Source organism: Lissotriton helveticus, chromosome 3_1, assembly GCF_964261635.1.
Source record: "Lissotriton helveticus chromosome 3_1, aLisHel1.1, whole genome shotgun sequence".
Taxonomy (NCBI): Eukaryota; Metazoa; Chordata; class Amphibia; order Caudata; family Salamandridae; genus Lissotriton; species Lissotriton helveticus.
This window is the reverse complement of record NC_136061.1, coordinates 1,901,280,694-1,901,298,885: the sequence shown is the minus strand read 5'-3', so window position 1 is coordinate 1,901,298,885 and position 18,192 is coordinate 1,901,280,694. Positions and strand designations below refer to the sequence as shown.

General features: G+C 44.1%; 1 protein-coding gene across 1 annotated transcript in view; it reads left to right on the top strand.

Moving 5' to 3' along the window:
* LOC144823941 (SITS-binding protein-like) overlaps positions 1-17,965 on the top strand; it is a 1,005,701-nt gene extending 987,736 nt beyond the window's left edge. The window contains exon 10 of the mRNA XM_078682887.1: positions 15,645-17,965. Within this exon, the coding sequence (XP_078539013.1) occupies positions 15,645-15,818 (174 nt within the window). The 3' untranslated portion in view covers positions 15,819-17,965. The remainder of the gene's footprint in view (positions 1-15,644) is intronic.
* Positions 17,966-18,192: the final 227 nt, after the last annotated feature.

Genomic DNA, 18,192 nt, shown 5'->3' with positions numbered 1-18,192 from the left:
GTGTCTTCACACAGGGCGCACGTGTGGAAACAGCCGTAGGTAGCAGGGAGAGGAATTAAATGTTAAAAATGGACCCACCAGCAATTCGAAAGCAGCGGGACCAGGAATGGAACTCTCCAGCTCGACAGCGGCGGCTCTGCGATGAAACAGCATCCAATCCTTGACTGCCCGGACAACAGAAATGAGAGGCAGCGAAACGACTGCTAGAAAGATGACGATGAGGCTCCGTCAGCAGACAAGGATCAGCAGGTACAGTTGAAGAAAGTCCATCAATAATTTCTTTAAGCAAGCACTGAGGCTAGGGAAGAGCTGTAGGTTCACACTGGGTCAGAGCAATAACCACTGGTCTTTTACAAGAACATCCAGACGAGTAGAGAAGACGCAGGCAGGTGATGAGATGTCCAGCAGTTGAGAAGTGGCAAACCAGTTGAGACCGAGTTGAGAAAAGCCAGGGAAATTGAAAGCAGGATTTAAACTGTGAAAAATTCACACTGCGGGTTCCGCTGTGTAGTCAAATCGCCGCCATAAATCTGTAGTGATTCACTTTGAGGCAGTCTGGTTGAAGAGTGAATTTATTGAAGGGGAGACTATGCAGCTGAATGTCATCACCTGCCAAGTACTACCAAGCGGCAGCCACTAACAGTTACAGAGTTACACCTTTGAACAGTAACATTCTCAGCATGCACCAGACACTGTGACATCACGGCATCAGCAGATCTGCATCAAAGAATACAACAGACACTTACCCTAGTATCAGGTGTTTCCACAGTGATATAACCATTCAAGTCCACTTTCACCAAAAGTTCCATCAGGTTCTGGTGAGCTATTGTTACTTCTGCTGCACTGTCTAGCATCGTCAGAGCCCATTTGTTAGGATTCGTGCATAGTCCTCTTTTTGTGGCCATGTTTGGAAGCCCATGTGACCTGATGGGGGGGAGTTATAAGCTGCCTTTTCCCTGACTTTAGTGCTTGCTATCTAGTCGTGTGGTTCCTGGTTTTGTGACTAGTGACTTCGTATTTGTCTTGTGGGACTTTGTGGCGGTAGTTCACGGGCTCGTGAGCTAGTTATTTCCTTTACTAGGCTCTTTGTTTCTTCCCTGCCCTTCTTACCTCGCCGTTTGCCTAGTTTTCTAGTTTCCTGTTGTTCGTCATCTTGGTTGTGTATTCCCTTTCCCTGTTGTGCCCCCGTGTTGTTGTTTATTTGAGCCTTTTAGCCCGGATGGGATGTGAGAGTAGCTGGGGCTCCGGCGCTCTCTGGTATCGAAGATAGTGGTCCGGCTGGATTACTGTCCCTTTCATTCTGTCTGTGGGCATCGCGGTATAGGTATTTCCGCGTCTTTTCCGCCCTTTCCAGATCGTTGTGCGGAGGTGGGGTCAAGTTTGGACGCTTCCGGGATTCAGCAGAAGCCGCGCTGAAGCTGGTGGTTTACAGCGTCTCCTCCCTGCACTTCTCCCCTGATTATTATTCCTGACCCTGGAAGGAGGTTTTTTTAGTCGTTTTAACGACTTTTTCCTCCTCTACGGTAGACTCTGTGAATTACAGAGTGTTTCTCCTAATTCCATATTCCCCTCCCATTTCCCTGCTTTGGCTGTTTACCATCTTGATGATTGAAGATCTCCACAAGCTGTCAAATACAGCGCTTGCGGGTAAGGAGGTGTGGGGGTTGTACTGGCATGGTCACATTAAGAGGCACTATGTTATGTATGTACCATATGTGTTAGACTATAACTATTCCTGTTATTATAGGTGCAGTCGAGTGGAGATAAGAACTTGGGTCATTGCAGTAATCCTTTGAAGAAACACCTGGGATCCCTTATTTGTCACTACCCTTTTCCCGCCCCCTGTCCATTGCCCCTCTGCTGACTCATTGTATAACGTTCAGTGGGTCGCTTATGGGCAAGGGTAGTGGATCGGGTCGATCATCGCTCCTGCATTGTATGGGCACAGTTGGAAGGAACCAACAGAATAGCAAGCCCACGTTATTATTACATTGCCTGAGCGATGAACGAGGACTCAACAGGGGCTGTAGGTGGAACTGCTTCGGTTCCCACATTACAGGATGTGATGGGCGCATTAGCTGCCTTACAAGACCAAATACATGATTTAAGGCAGGAAAATGTAGCCTTGAAACAGGAAGTCGGGGCTCTAGTTAGTAGAGAGAAAGGACAGCATAGGGCTCAGGTTCCAGTTTTGCAGCCTGCGACCTTTCAATATGGTAGTGGGATGGGTCAGAACTTGGGTAGTGGGATACCTGTAGCAGTTACAGTGAATACTCCTGTTCCCGTACCTTTAGCTCCGCCTGAGAGATTTGCTGGGGATAGCGATAAGTTTGGCACTTTTATGAACCAGTGCCAATTACACTTTATGTGTAAACCCACTGCTTTTCCCAATGATTCGGCCAAAGTGGCTTTCACGATATCATATCTGGCTGGTACTGCTGCCCAATAGGCTATACCCTTGGTAGAGAGTGATGATCAGGTGTTGGCCAACTACCCTGCGTTTAAGGAGTTAATGCATGGATTGTTTGCGAAACATGCTTTCATGCAGGCTAGTGATGCGGAATTGTTGAAGTTGCGGCAGGGCAGACAGGATTTGCTGACGTACATTTCTACTTTTAATCGTCTTGTGTCCGAAACTCATTGGCCTGAAGATAAGAGGACCTCATTGTTTTATCAGGGTCTGTCTGAGGATCTTATGGATGTGGTGTCACAAGTGGTGGATCCCCCGGTCGATTGCGCGGCTTTTATAGATCTTGTGGTTAAGTTAAACCATCGTCTGTCAGAGAGACGGGGGAAAAAAGCCGCTTTCTGGCGTCTCGGGGGGGGGGGGTATGTGAGACCAGATAATAAGATCACCAGTGAAACAAAGACGGGGCCTGAACCCATGGAAATTGGTGGGGTGAGAGGTCCGTTGTCTAGTGACGAAAAGAAACGACGCAGAGAATTAAATTTGTGTTTGTATTGTGGCCAGGGTGGGCACTTTGCCAGGGAATGCCCAGTGAAGCCTTCTAGTGCCACATACAGCAAGAAGATAGCATGTTTGTATCATGAGAGAAGTTTTGAGAGTAAAGAAAGACAGTATGAGGTACTTGGAGCTATAGATCGGGCACCGAGGCACTTTATTATTAATGCCCATTTACTACTTCCTGGGGATAATAGGGTGTCAGTGTCGGTGCTATTGGATTCCGGAGCCACAGGGAATTTCCTCGACATCGCGCTTGCGGAGAAATTGAGTGTTCCCTGTTGTGTGAAGGATCAGCCAGAGCCAGTGAGGGCGATAGACGGTACGGAATTAACGTCGGGGTCTATCACTAGGCGGACTGTGCCTCTGTGTCTGGTGTGTGAGAACGGACACTCAGAGATGGTGTGTTTTGATTTAATAGATGCCCCTTCCTTTGGTTTGGTATTGGGTGTGCCTTGGCTGCAGGAGCACAATCCTAGGATTGATTGGGTGCAACGGTTAGTGTCTCTGGATTCCCCTCATTGCTTGAAGCATTGTTATCAAGAGGCAGGTGAGAAGGCGCTATCAGTGACTTGTGCCGTAACTGATGCGGGTGTGGTACCATCACAGTATGAGGCATATAGGGAAGTATTTGATATAGACCAGGCGCAAGCACTTCCCCCTCACAGGTCTTTCGACTGTAAGATCGATCTGATACCGGGTGCTCCACTCCCCTGCAGTCGGGTGTATGCTCTCTCAGAGCCCGAGGAGACGCATCTCAAGGAATATCTTGATGAGATGTTACGATTGGGGTTCATTCGTCCCTCCTGTTCGCCAGTATCATCGGCGATCTTTTTCATTCCGAAAAAGGAAGGCACATTGCGGGCATGTGTGGACTATAGAACATTGAACAAAGCCACAGTTAAGAATAGATACCCGCTTCCACTCATTCCCGTGTTGTTAGACCAACTCCGCAAGGCAACTGTGTTCACCAAGTTAGACTTGCGGGGTGCTTACCATCTTGTGCGTGTTCGCTCCGGGGATGAGTGGAAGACGGCATTTAAAACCAAACATGGCCTGTATGAATAATGTGTAATGCCGTTTGGATTATGCAATGCGCCGGCGGCCTTTCAGTTTTTCATTAACGAGGTGCTTCGGGAGTATCTGGATAGGAGTGTCATCGTATATCTAGACGACATCTTAATCTTCTCGGAGACAGGTGCTGATCATCATCAGCATGTGACACAAGTATTGCAAAAATTGCGACAACATCATCTATATGCTAAGTTAACGAAGTGTCAGTTCAGCACCCCTCAGGTGGAATTCTTGGGGTTTATTATCTCGGCGGGTGGTGTCCGGTTGGATCCGAGAAAGATCGAGGCCATAATCACCTGGCCTGTTCCAACATCGGTCAAACATATACAGGTTTTGTTGGGGTTCGCCAATTTTTATAGGCGTTTTATTTCCCATTTCTCTGATATTGTGGCTCCCTTGACTCGGTTATTGAGGAAGGGGATTCCTTTTGTTTGGTCCTCTGAGGCACAGGAGGCCTTTCAGCGGTTGTTGGAGAAATTTACGTCAGCGCCTGTATTGGTTCATCCTGATCCTGCCTTGCCGTTTTTTGTGTAGACAGATGCCTCGTTGTGTGCAGTGGGTGGGGTGTTGTCCCAAAGAAATCTTGAGAACGGTTGCATGCATCCCATTGCCTATTTCTCTAAGACCTTGCTGCCAGCGGAGCGCAATTATACCGTGGCTGAAAGAGAGCTGTTGGCAGTGAAGTTATCATTTGAGGAATGGAGGCATTATTTGTGGGGGGCCCGACATACCATCACGATTTACACAGATCATAAAAATTTTGAGTTTTTCCGTTCTGCACGTGCTTTGACACCTCGCCAGATGCGTTGGGTACTATTCTTCAATGAATTTGATTTTGTCATCACGTATAGGCCCGCAGCACAACAGGGTAAATTTGATGCCCTATCCCGCATCCATGTAGATTCAAAGGAATTGGGACGGGATAAGGAAGATAGACCCATGATTCCTGGTGACAGGATTATAGGGGTGTTGTCTATGGAAGATTTTCCATCATTGGTGAGGGACCAGCTACGTCAGGTGGATTTGGCCCCATGGTTGTCATTGCCCCATGTTACGGTCCAGGATGGGTTGCTGTACTTTGAGGATAGGATGTTTGTTCCTCCTACGTTGAGAGATAAGGTTCTGGAGTGGTGTCATTCTTCTGCTCTAGCAGCACATCCTGGGATACCGAAGACAAAGGAGATGTGTATGAGGTGGTTTTGGTGGGAGACGTTGGCTCAAGATATCCAGGGTTATGTGGCAGCTTGCCCGGTTTGTGCCATCAGTAAGCCTACTCATTGTAAACCATCAGGGTTGTTACGTCCATTGGAGGTTCCTCCCGCTCCATGGCATACCATTAGTATGGACTTTGTAATTGAGCTTCCATCTGTTTCCGGTTTCACCGCTATTCTGGTAGTAGTTGATTTATTTACAAAGATGTCCCATTTTATCCCGCTTCCCAAGCTCCCGACGGCCAGGTAGATGGCTTTGGTGTTTATGTCTTCTATCGTGCGGATACATGGGCTGCCCTCAGCGGTGGTGACAGATCGGGGGGCTCAGTTTGTGTCCCATTTCTGGACTGAGTTGTGCTCCGTGCTAAAGGTGGAGATTAGATTGTCTTCTGCTTATCATCTGCAATCTGATGGCCAGACTGAACGCACTAACCAGACCATGGAGCAATATCTCAGGTGTTTGGTGGCTTCCCTGGCGTGTGATTGGGTTACGGCTCTGCCCATAGCGGAGTTTGCATACAATAACAGTTTGCATTCCGCTCTGGGCATGACTCCCTTCTTTTGCTCGCTGGGTTACCATCCTAGGGCACTGGCTATTCAACCGACGGGGCGAGTACCAGCCATAGATGATGTGTGTAAGCGGCTGAGCGATATTTGGGGTGTTGCCCGGGTACAGTTGCTGGCGGCTAAGGCTGGTATGAAAGAACAGGCTGATAAACACAGGGCACCAGCTCCTGTCTATCGGGTGGGTGAGCAGGTATGGTTGGCTACTAGGAACCTTAGACTTGGTGGGTCCCGTAAACTGCAGCCTAGATATGTGGGTCCTTTTCCGATAGTGCAGGTCATTAATCCCGTGGCCATGAAACTCGACCTGCCCGATGAATATAGGGTTCACCCTGTGTTTCACACGTCCTTGTTGAAGCCCTATGTGCCCTCTACCCAGGTGTTACCCCCACCTCCCCCTTTGATTGTGGATGGACATGAGGAATTCGAGGTTCGGGCTATCCTGGATTCCAAAAGAGTGAGGGGGCGTTTGTTTTATCTGGTTGATTGGACAGGTTATGCCCCGGAAGATCGTACTTGGGAACCGGCTGGAGGGGTTCGTTCTCCCCGGTTGGTTCGCTTATTCCATCGTCAGCATCCTTCCAAGCCTCGCCCGGTGGGGAGGGTTGTTGGGGGGGTACTGTTAGGATTCGTGCATAGTCCTCTTTTTGTGGCCATGTTTGGAAGCCCATGTGACCTGATGGGGGGGAGTTATAAGCTGCCTTTTCCCTGACTTTAGTGCTTGCTATCTAGTCGTGTGGTTCCTGGTTTTGTGACTAGTGACTTCGTATTTGTCTTATGGGACTTTGTGGCGGTAGTTCACGGGCTTGTGAGCTAGTTATTTCCTTTACTAGGCTCTTTGTTTCTTCCCTGCCCTTCTTACCTCGCCCTTTGCCTAGTTTTCTAGTTTCCTGTTGTTCGTCATCTTGGTTGTGTATTCCCTTTCCCTGTTGTGCCCCCGTGTTGTTGTTTATTTGAGCCTTTTAGCCCGGATGGGATGTGAGAGTAGCTGGGGCTCCGGCGCTCTCTGGTATCGAAGATAGTGGTCCGGCTGGATTACTGTCCCTTTCATTCTGTCTGTGGGCATCGCGGTATAGGTATTTCCGCATCTTTTCCGCCCTTTCCAGATCGTTGTGCGGAGGTGGGGTCAAGTTTGGACGCTTCCGGGATTCAGCAGAAGCCGCGCTGAAGCTGGCGGTTTACAGCGTCTCCTCCCTTCACTTCTCCCCGTATTTCCCCTGATTATTATTCCTGACCCTGGAAGGAGGTTTTTTTAGTCGTTTTAACAACTTTTTCCTCCTCTACGGTAGACTCTGTGAATTACAGAGTGTTTCTCCTAATTCCATATTCCCCTCCCATTTCCCTGCTTTGGCTGTTTACCATCTTGACGATTGAAGATCTCCACAAGCTGTCAAATACAGCGCTTGCGGGTAAGGAGGTGTGGGGGTTGTACTGGCATGGTCACATTAAGAGGCCCTATGTTATGTATGTACCATATGTGTTAGACTATAACTATTCCTGTTATTATAGGTGCAGTCGAGTGGAGATAAGAACTTGGGTCATTGCAGTAATCCTTTGAAGAAACACCTGGGATCCCTTATTTGTCACTACCCTTTTCCCGCCTCCTGTCCATTGCCCCTCTGCTGACTCATTGTATAACGTTCAGTGGGTCGCTTATGGGCAAGGGTAGTGGATCGGGTCGATCATCGCTCCTGCATTGTATGGGCACAGTTGGAAGGAACCAACACCATTCCCCGTTCAGTAGTCGAGTACTCAGAATTCTGGGCATGTCTTTAGACCTGCAACCTTAGTCTTTTTGAACTGTCGTTTTGGTTTGGCGTCATCTTCTTTTTTGGAAGTATATTCTTGAGCGTTCTGCTTGTCTCTGGACTTTGTACGCTCTTCTTGTCTGTCTGACCGTCCTTCCCTCTCGGAGTTTTTCGTAGAACTTTGAAAGAAACAAGAGGAATGTGTATCATTATTCTTATACCTGTGAGGTTTCCTAATAATATCTCTTTACCTAAGGTTATATCTCCTTTCGGAGGGCTCCTGTGGACGAGATCTACCTCTGAATTGAGATTTGTTTTCTTTAATATTTAGCTTTTTAGAAGAGATAGGTTTCTGCTTGAAAGTCTCCTTCTTGGGATTACCCATGAGTTGTGGTTTTAACGCTTTCCTACCCAAACTGTCCCTGCCTAATTCTACATAAACAGTTTCAATTATTTGGGTAGTGTCCTGCTCCTGTTGCAAAGGACTGAACTCCATTGGCGGATGACCACTTATGCTGCTTCCCCTTTAATGTTTGCCAGTATTATTGCTGATACCTGGGCATAGTTTCCTAGTAACTTCTTCCCTAGATTCAGAGCAGGCTCTGCTCTGTACTCATTTTGTATTTGTCTTAATACGTCTGGTACTACGGCTAATGAAGGGATACCATGAGTTCTGGTATATATGGCAGCGGAAACTGTACTCCACGAGGTACAGTCCTCTAGTTGTGGTGTGATCCCCATGGGCAAGCAGATTGTTAGCATTCTGTGCTTTTTATAAGGGCTAGTATTTGGAAATACTGCTTCTAGCTGTGTTATTTTCGAGCTATCCAGAATGGCATTTGTTCACGTTTTGCAGGCATTTTACCCATTACTACATGTAACGTTTGTGGTGTAATTTTAGTTGTTGTGTTTTAAACTTTAGTTGTATTTGTTGTTGCCATTGTTGGCTGGACTGTAAATGTCCTCATGACGTATTGCGTCATGTTTCTGTTAAGTTTTATAATTCTTTGTGAAATATGAGTACGTCTGGTCCTGGCATTGTTTTAATTGGTTATGTCGCTCCTTCTCTTCCGAGCAGACCGAGTCTTACTCTTCTTCTTATATGGGGTAGGTAGCTTTCAAACCAGTATAAGTGTTCCTGGTATATAAGCGGAACCTCAATGTCCTCAAACGGACAATATTCCGATGGTGCATCACCTTCTGTGTAGAAGTGAAATGTTTTTGTTCTTGCATTTGCTGCTGGGAATGTAAGGCACAGATAAAATACCTCTGTTCTGTATGATTTGTGTGCCTCAATCACGAAAGCTTTTATGCCACCCCTAGGTGTTAGACCATGCGCAAGCAGTTTCAGGGTGACTGTATTTCTAAAATGTGCTGCAATCTGTATTGCCTTTGCATCTTCCTCGTCTTCTGAGAGGGGCAGTGCTTTCTATAGTGGGTCTATGACCTGGTTAGTCATTGTGTATAGAACACAAACTAAGATAAGGTGTTTTGGACAATTTTAGGAATTTTAGTGTCCTTCAAGCATGATTAACCAACAGCCAATAAATAGGATGTTTGCCTACTCACCTGTGGTGAAATTTAACCTATCCACTCCAGACGTTTCTGGTGTTTTGTGAATGGGGATCTCTGAGAATAGCACGACTGAACTACTCAGATTCTACTATTAAATAAGTACCCAACCAGCGTTGGCGGCGCCATGTCGTGTAGTTCCTAATATATCTGCATGTTTAGACAACATAAAATGTAGGATTGGTGTCAGATGATCTCTGATCACCCCCACAGGGTATGTTAGCCTTTCTGTATCAGCTAGCTCACAGTGCCACTATAATCTCCTCTTACCAAGGAGAGTATAGTTTCTGGCAACCTTAGAACATGACAACCCTGATCCCTCAGGATCGTGGAAACAATGTACTGCCTTTCGTTCAGTCACTCGTGCTTACTTAGTTTCTCTCAGAGAGATAGACCGAATAAAACAAGCTGGGCGTTTTCAACAATCATTTAATGAACAGTTGTTATTCTGGTGTAAAATAGATGTGCTGCAACAACCGTTAGACAGTATAGGATATAAATAATTAACAGTACTAAGAGAGTAAAAGGATGGTATAATTCTACCACCTTACTAAAATCATAAATGCATTCAAGTTGATAAAACACATGATAATAAAAGATACTCCTATAATGCCTCTCTATCTAGATGTACCTAAATGTACCTAGCATGGGTGTAGGTGTTAAGGCAAGAATTCCTCTAGGATCTAGGCAACCCCATTACCTTAAGTGAGACTGTGTGACCCGGTCCTGGTCTCGAGTTGGACACCCCACAAGGGATGTTTTCAGACCACTGGGAGCTGAAGTTTCTGCATGCAGGAGCCACAGCGTCTTTGGTCAGTGTGTCGACCAGGAAGTCTCGGTCTCCTCTTCCTATCTTAGCAAGATGTGATGTATATGTATATACCCTATATTTACAACAAGGGGTGTTCAGGGGAAACTGCTGGAGGCCCATGTCTCCAGCTGTCTTGGCTCTTTCATTGAGAGTTCCAAGTTTCTGGACCAACACCAGGCAGGATTCAGACCTCAGCACTCTACGGAGGCTGTCATGGTGGCTGTCCATGATGAACTCAGAAAGGGAGCGGATCGGAACATCTCCCAGGCCCTGGTGCTCCTTGATTTGTCAGCGGCTTTCGATACCATTGACCATTCCATTCTTATTCAGCGGATTGAGAACGCCGGCATTAGGGGTACTCCGCTCAGGTGGCTCACCTCTTTTCTGAAAGACCGCAAGCAAGCTGTTCGCCTCGGTTCCTTCATGGCCGACACGAAGGACCTTGCTTGCGGGGTCCCCCAAGGCTCTTCCCTTTCTCCCCTATTATTTAATCTTTACATCCTTCCGCTGATTGCTAAACTCAGAGAGAAACCAGTGGTCATTTTCAATTATGCAGATGACATGCAGCTCATCTTCGACATTGATACCTCCCCCTCCTCAACAGAAAACTTTCAAAGCACTATGTTGTTCAACAGCAGCTGGATGAGTGCGAACCAGCTTAAGCTCAACCCAGACAAGACTGAGCTAGTGCTCACTGGACCCTCGAACAACCCATGGAATCCCAGCTTCTGGCCGCTCTCGCTGGGTGGAGCACCTTGCCCAGCGAGTTCGGTTAAGAGTCTTGGAGTTACCATCAGTAAGGATCTGTCCATGAAACATCAAATTAAATCTGTCATGTCGGCCTGCTTTTTCCATCTGCGCCGCATCAGGAAGATTCCTTACCCACGATGCCCTGGTCCACATCGTACTGGGCTTAGTAGTGTCTCGCATAGATTATGCGCATTCCCTTTATATTGGGATTCCTCTTTACCAGTCCCACCAACTCCAACTCGCCCAAAACCAGGCTGCCAGATTGATATTCCGGCAGCCAAAGTCTTGCTCTGTGAAACCGCTCCTGAAAAGTCTACACTTGCTCCCGGGAGTCCAGCGCAGTCTTTTCAAGGTGGCTTGCACCACCTACCTTGCCCTCACTAATCAAGGCCCCTCCTTCATTGGCGCTTTACTCCATCGATACACCCCTTCCCAAACACTTCGTTCGGCTGGCCTTAATCTCCTTTCCACCTGCACGTTTAAGCGTAAAAGGCTTGGGGGGCTCAGATTTGCCTCACAAGCTCCCTGCCTGTGGAACTCCCTTCCCCCTGACCTTCGCCACATCTCCTCCTACCAGGTGTTCAGGAGAGCCCTGAAGACGTGGCTGTTTGCACAGGCATTTGACTAAAATCCTCCTGCTCTGCTGGCACTGTCAGTCAGTCCCAAAGCGCCAAGAAGCCGCTGGTGAACGTGCGCTGTACAAATGTCTTTCTTCATTCTTCATACCCATAGGTCTCCCCAGGGGTCCTAACTTGCTGCATGACTGTGTCGGCATAAGGAGGACGTCGGGCCTGAACTTTGTACATAGATTTTATACAGAAGATGGCAGTCCTGCTGTGCTTTCAAGAACCCTCTTGCCTAATGTATGGGATTTCGAACTAGGGAAAACCAGCGTTCTGAATGCAATGTAATATCTAGGTAAAAGTTCAGTCCTTGTAAATCGCGACAAGTGTAATGTAGGGAGAGAATATAGGTGAAGGGTAACAAGTTTACCAAGGTCTATATTATAGTACCTATATGGAATATAACAAAAAGAAATATAGTCAACGCAATCAGGGGAGCGAAGGTTTCATTTGCCTTTTGGGGCACACTACCCTTATCAGATATGGGGATATCCATGTTGAAAATGGTGACACTCCCGTGATTGTTGTATCTATTCAGAGCCCTGCCGGTCTGGGTCCCAGTAGGAATGTTTGGCTATCTTAGGTCGCTAGTGATCGCCTTTATATGGGGTTCAGGTAGACGCAGAGTAGCGTGGGATACATTAATGAGACCAAAAAGCGCAGGAGGCCTTGCACTTCCAAATTTTGAATACTACTATCTTGCAACGCAACTGCAGCGGCTCACGAAATGGGTCGCAGGGAACGTGAGAGGGGTAGACCAACCAAATGATGCAGTCCCCATTTTGACGATACTGTCAAATATAGTGCTCCACCTACCTCCCTGCAGAGGGGATGAAAATAACAAAGTCAAGGTAGTAAGCAGGTGTTGGATTAGATTCCACCAGAGAGCTAAAATTAAAAAAACATATGCCCTGGAGATTCTGATTACCATTTGTATGGGACCCCCCCATGGAGGGAGCTGGAGAGGGGTGGGGACCTGGGCAGAGTCGGGGGGGGGGGACCACCATAGGCATGTTATATGAGGATGGAACCTTACTCCTGTTTCATGGCTTCAGAGAACAATATGAATATCCAGAGGCGTTTTCTTTCTATACACCGCCCTTACGAAAGCGATAAAAAAATATGGGGTGCTCTCGGAACCGCCCACATCGGGAAGATGCCAATATGTGGTGTTAGCCTCCGGGACTTTTAAAGCAGTGACCTGTCTCTATCGACAGCTCAGAAATAATACACTGCCTGCTCTCACCAGGGAAACCTGGGACCGGTTTCTAGCTAATGAGCCCTCATCAGCCAGGCTAGCTTGAATCCAGTGGCAAATTGAGCAAGGGACCCACGTCTGGGCATACCCTGCAAACTTAGGGCGAACAAAGAAAAACCAAAGGTGGTGATGGACGGAGCGTTGACAATACGAACACTCACCCCCAGTCAACTGATCTGGGTTTAATCCATCACCGTTCTTTAGCTCACTCGGCCACCCCAGTTCAGACATGGATATGCAAATCAGTCTGACCCTGTGCCTCATGGGAACAGTCCAGCCAAAACTGCCAAGCCATGTCTTCCCTGGACCGGAAACAAGCATCCTGGGACCGGTTTCGGATTCATAATCCTCATCAGCCAGGCTATCTTGAATCCAGTGGCCAAGTGAGCAAGGGACTCACGTCTGAGCATACCCTGCCACACTTAGGGCGAACAAAGCAATACTAAAGGGGATGATAGACGGAGCGTTTGAGCAAATCAAACACTCACCCCCAGTCAACTGATCTGGGTTTAATCCATCATGATTCTTTAGCTCACTCTGCCACCCCAGTTCAGACATGGCCATATGCAAATCAGTCTGACCCTGTGCCTCATGGGAACAGTCCAGCCCGAACTGCCAAGCCATGTCTTCCCTGGACCGGAAACAAGCATCCTGGGACCCGTTTCTGGCTAAACAGCCGTCATCAGCCAGGCTAGCTTGAATCCAGTGGCAAAGTGAGCAAGGGACCCACGTCGGAGCATACCCTGCCAACTTAGGGCATACAAAGTTCTGCATTCTGTCCATCAACTGTTCTGTTTGCAAATGATTAACCATCAGCAGTATCCCTTGGAGGTCCATCCACCTCCAGACTGAGAGCACCTCCTGGAACAGCACCAACAACACTATACCCAGCTTGTTGCAGTATCACTTGGCAGTTGTGTTGTTCATCATGATCTGAAACGACTTCTCTTTGATGGATGGTAGAAGGGACTTCAAAAGTAACAAAATAGTTTAAAGTTCCACCGGGGACTACTGTCTCAATAATCAAGTCCACAAGGAGAGCCATTTTGCCTGCTTGGTCACACATTATAAGCTGGAGCTTTGAGACAGGTTCTTGAGACAAATACTAGAGTGAGAATCCAGATACTACAAGCATCCATTAAAAAAGCCTTACTGAAGATATGTAACTTGTTCTTTTGAGATTCTTCTTTTCAGTCTTAGAGAGAGCTTGGTTTTCATGTCTCACTTGAGGGGAGGACTTCTCTACCTCTATTTCTCCCATCTGGACCATCATGATCTTCTGGTAGAGTCATGCACCACGACTCAGCTACCCTAGATCACCTGCCTGACTCTTTGTTCAATCGTTTATTTCTCCCCAGTCAAGGCAATACGTTCAGCTGTTATATTTTACTGGAAATAATTGTTCTGGAGTCATGTTAGTATCCTCAAGGCTCACTGTGAGCTAGAGTGTTGTATCTGTGTCTTGATTTGTCCTTGAATTTGAAGTGACTGTTTGCTAATGTGCTTTCTCTTCTCAACTCTTTGGGGTCACTTCTGTCCAAATTTCATGTGCTGCTTCCAGGGTCCCCAGCATATTAAAGTATGCAGCCAATCGTGTTCACACACATATAGAGGTGCTTAGATGTACAATTTGTTACTACATAACAAAGTAAGGAAAAAGTTAGAAATCTGCAATTTGATGGAAAGTCTATGTTCTCCTCAATAGAAAGAAGAGATTTGCCAAAAACTCCAAAGATTCAGCATTGGCTATCACAGTCCATCAAAACTTTTAAATGTAGGCATTTTTCAAAGGGAAACAACCTGCCTTGAATGAAAAGCAGTGTTTGTACTACAAATCTAAGCTAGCTCATAAAATATTAATTCCACCCAAACGTATACTACGAGGGCAGTCTAACTACCTTCTTGCATGCACAATTCTCCTCCAGTAGTCAAGAAATGGGCAGTGGTTTAATTCCAAATGCTTCATAGTCTCCAGGAAATAAAGGGCATCAGTCCCATCTCTGATTGCTACAATCTGAAAAATGTTCTGTTAGTGCGGTCTTTAAACGTAGTGCCTCACTTTCTGACTGAATTATGACCAATAACCTATTTATCTTTGACTGGCCAATGAAGATCATGTATACTCCCACTTCTCTAAATGAAGTCTAGAAATCTAAGTAAACCAAATGCAATGCTAATTCTGCAATTGTTCAATATTGTTTCATATCCTCTGACTTGGTCCTACAACAACTTTCTGCAAATTCCTTGTGTCTCACTCTTCTACGCCATCAGTAGAGACTGGTTTGTTACCCCTTCTTACCATATGTGAATTTGAGACAATAGTTTGAGAAAAAATAGTTTTCACATATCTGTATTCCTGATACAAAGATGTCATCTTGTGCACTGCCAACAAGAATTACTCAAAGAAGCTATAAAAAAGGTGGTCCAGAAACTGTTACGGGGTTCTCGAGTGATTACTAAGACCATTACCTGCATCTTTAAATGTTGTTCTTTTCCTTTTACTGTTTGGTTGATTCAAAGATAGTTGTTGACTGTTGTGAACACTATTTTTTAGTCACAATGATGTAACTGACCAGAACATTTGCTACGTTTTCCCAAAGAACAAAGCGTAATAGGGGAATTTTGAAAGCATACATCCTGTGGGATCTAAATCTTATCAGAATGATATTAAGGGAAATATTTTAGACATGTCATGAGAAACATTTTAACAATATAAATGTAAAGTGCCTATTAGGTTATACTGTAATGGGGTTTTAAGTTATAGCCCAATTCTTTTCAAAAGGATATATAGATTCTTGTTTTGAGAATTTTAGTCCATTATTTTTTGAAAAACATAATGCAATTTTATTGGCTCTACCCCAGTCAGAAGTTTATTACTATTGGTACCCTGTTTACATAAAGCAGTGCATATTCATATGCTCAATTACATTAAATAAATATGTGATATTATGGTATTGTGTTCCTGTTTACTTGAAGATGTGTTTGTTTTTGTTTTGCTGTTCTTATTTATGATTGTTTTTTAATGGACTTTATTGTTTGGTAAATTCAATTTCTAAATTGTTTCTCTGCAGGTGCTTATTGCACCCATTACAGAACAAGGGCAAGTACAGCGAGACATATATCTACCTGGTGAAGACTACAGATGGATGGATAGTAATACTGCTCAGGTGTTCGATGGAGGAACTTTATTACTGAACTATTCAGCTAGTCTTTTTGAAGTTCCAGTTTTCTTCAGGGTCCCCTAAGCATGGGATGAAACCACCTAAATATGGTGTACTTAATTTTAGAAAGATGAACACTGCTTGACGGTGTCCTGTACTACACTTCTTCCCACCGGGTAACACTTTCCAAAGATTCTCCTCGGTCGCATGTCTTATTGTCGAAAACGGGAAGAGGAGGTGCTGAAAAATCATCTGACTTCACTGTATTTACAGCATCTTTTGAAACTCTAAACAAACTGCACCAATGTAGATGCTGTCATGTGAAAGTGCACCACTTTAGTGTTAACTGGAATTTATTTCTTCGCAAATGTACTGACAAAATGAAAAGAAGTGCGGACCTGGGATTGGAAATGACAGCAACATCATCATGCACCTTATCAGGCAAGGAGTGTATTAGACTCAGTATAATTTTTATTTGCCTGAAAAAAGTCTTAGTAAATAGTATTGCATTGCCTACCTCTACAGATCACATTGTTACTGTTTTAAAGAAATGTCTGTTAATAGAAATCAAATTGTCTATAGCTATGCCCTTATATATTTGTACACTGCAATGACAGATGTGTCAACAAATATGTGAAAAATAATTTTAATGAAAACAATTATGTAAAAGACAAGCAGAAGCAATTTTAGAGTGTATAATCGATCTATGTTGTTTTTTGATAAATTTCTCTAATAATATGCTCTATTTTCTTAATGATTGCTTTACAATAAGTGCTGGAAAAGGCAAATCAAATAGCACAATCGACAATTAAAAAAAAATATTATAAAGTTATGAATTAGATGCTCCAGAGATTTAATATTATTTGATCATTTAAACATATTTTAATTTACATTATCTGCACAAATCATATGTGATCTGTTAGTTAAATCTTAATTTGATTGAAAAACTATTATTGATTTTTATTTTTTTTATAAAATATCAACACTGTTAATAGCAATAATTCACAAGGTATTCCAAAGAGACATTATACAATATTTCATATGTGACATTTTGCTAAAATGATTACACCACAAGCTATGCAAATTTCAATAGAATTAATGTCTCAATTAATTCACAAAGTATCAATCTATTGCACTTAAACCTGCCTAGAAAAAGTATATGTTGCACTTGTAATCTAACCCTGAAACAGAAATATCACAGTCTGCATAGTCTCTCTTGATGCCAGTTCTAAAAAAAAGCAGTGATATCTGTTAAATTATTTACAATACATGGCTTAATCCAAGAATATGTTCAACGATTTACCCAATGTGCCATTTACAATGGCACACACTATCAATATTTAGCTTTTTTGCCACAATATTCTGAAAAGAAAGAAGGCTAACGTGTTTACTATTAAGGTGAGAGCATGTCAAAATTTACTCAAATTTTCAGTAGAATGAAGGTCTGAGTGTTCCTTAATGAATGATCTTTCGTCTGAGTTGCAATTGTGGTGAGATCTACCCTTCTAGAAGGTTGGTCAGAAAATAAATATAAGCTTTAAGGCACGATGTTTATTGAACTCAGCAAATGTCATGGTTTGTTAGAGCGACTGTCTCCATTCTTAAGCGTCATTGCAGTATTAAGGAAAGAGTGACATAAGCTAAGAACTTTGACACAAGTCTTAATGCCAACTTCTGTTCTATTACTAATCATGGATAGACATTTGTGTCCTTTGTATACTTGTGTCTTTATAATTAGATTTTAAAAATGAGCAAATAATATTAGCATTAGCAATAATGTAGAAAACAGCTAATATAATGGTTGTATCAGAACAATTTGGTGTAAGCTGTTTTACTAAACATAGAGGGCAAGACCTCAAAGTATATTTCCATAGTATGGAAAGTTTAAAAATATACCATTCAGACATAGGCTAATAGTGTATGCACATGCAAAACATTCTATGATATGGTAAGCAATATGTTGTACAGCTGTTCAGCTTATGGGCCCACCTTTGGACTCTTAGCATACACTATTCACTATTATACATAATGTGCAACGGAAACTGGAATTATCTTGAAAATAATGTTCATAATCACCGCATGTTCTCATGTAGAGCCATGAGTAATGTTCTTTGAAATATCCTCATAATGTGTATGAATTTAATTAACTCATGTATTGCTGTAATTTACTGTACCTTATGGAAACGTAGCACACGAGATGACAGAAATATAAACTTCTTCACAATAAGTCACACATGTTGTTTTATTGTGATTAGCTAAAGTACAATACAGAAGAACATGATTGTCTCGAGATACCATTATTAACATCAACTTTGTCTAATAGAGAAGCCAAAAATCTACTGCAAAGAATGTTCCGTAAACATGATTTAAGTCATACTTTCTGTCTTCATGTCTTCTTTCAACAAAATGCTATGTAATCATTCACTTTATAGTTTATCTTAATTTGTAGGCGCGTTAT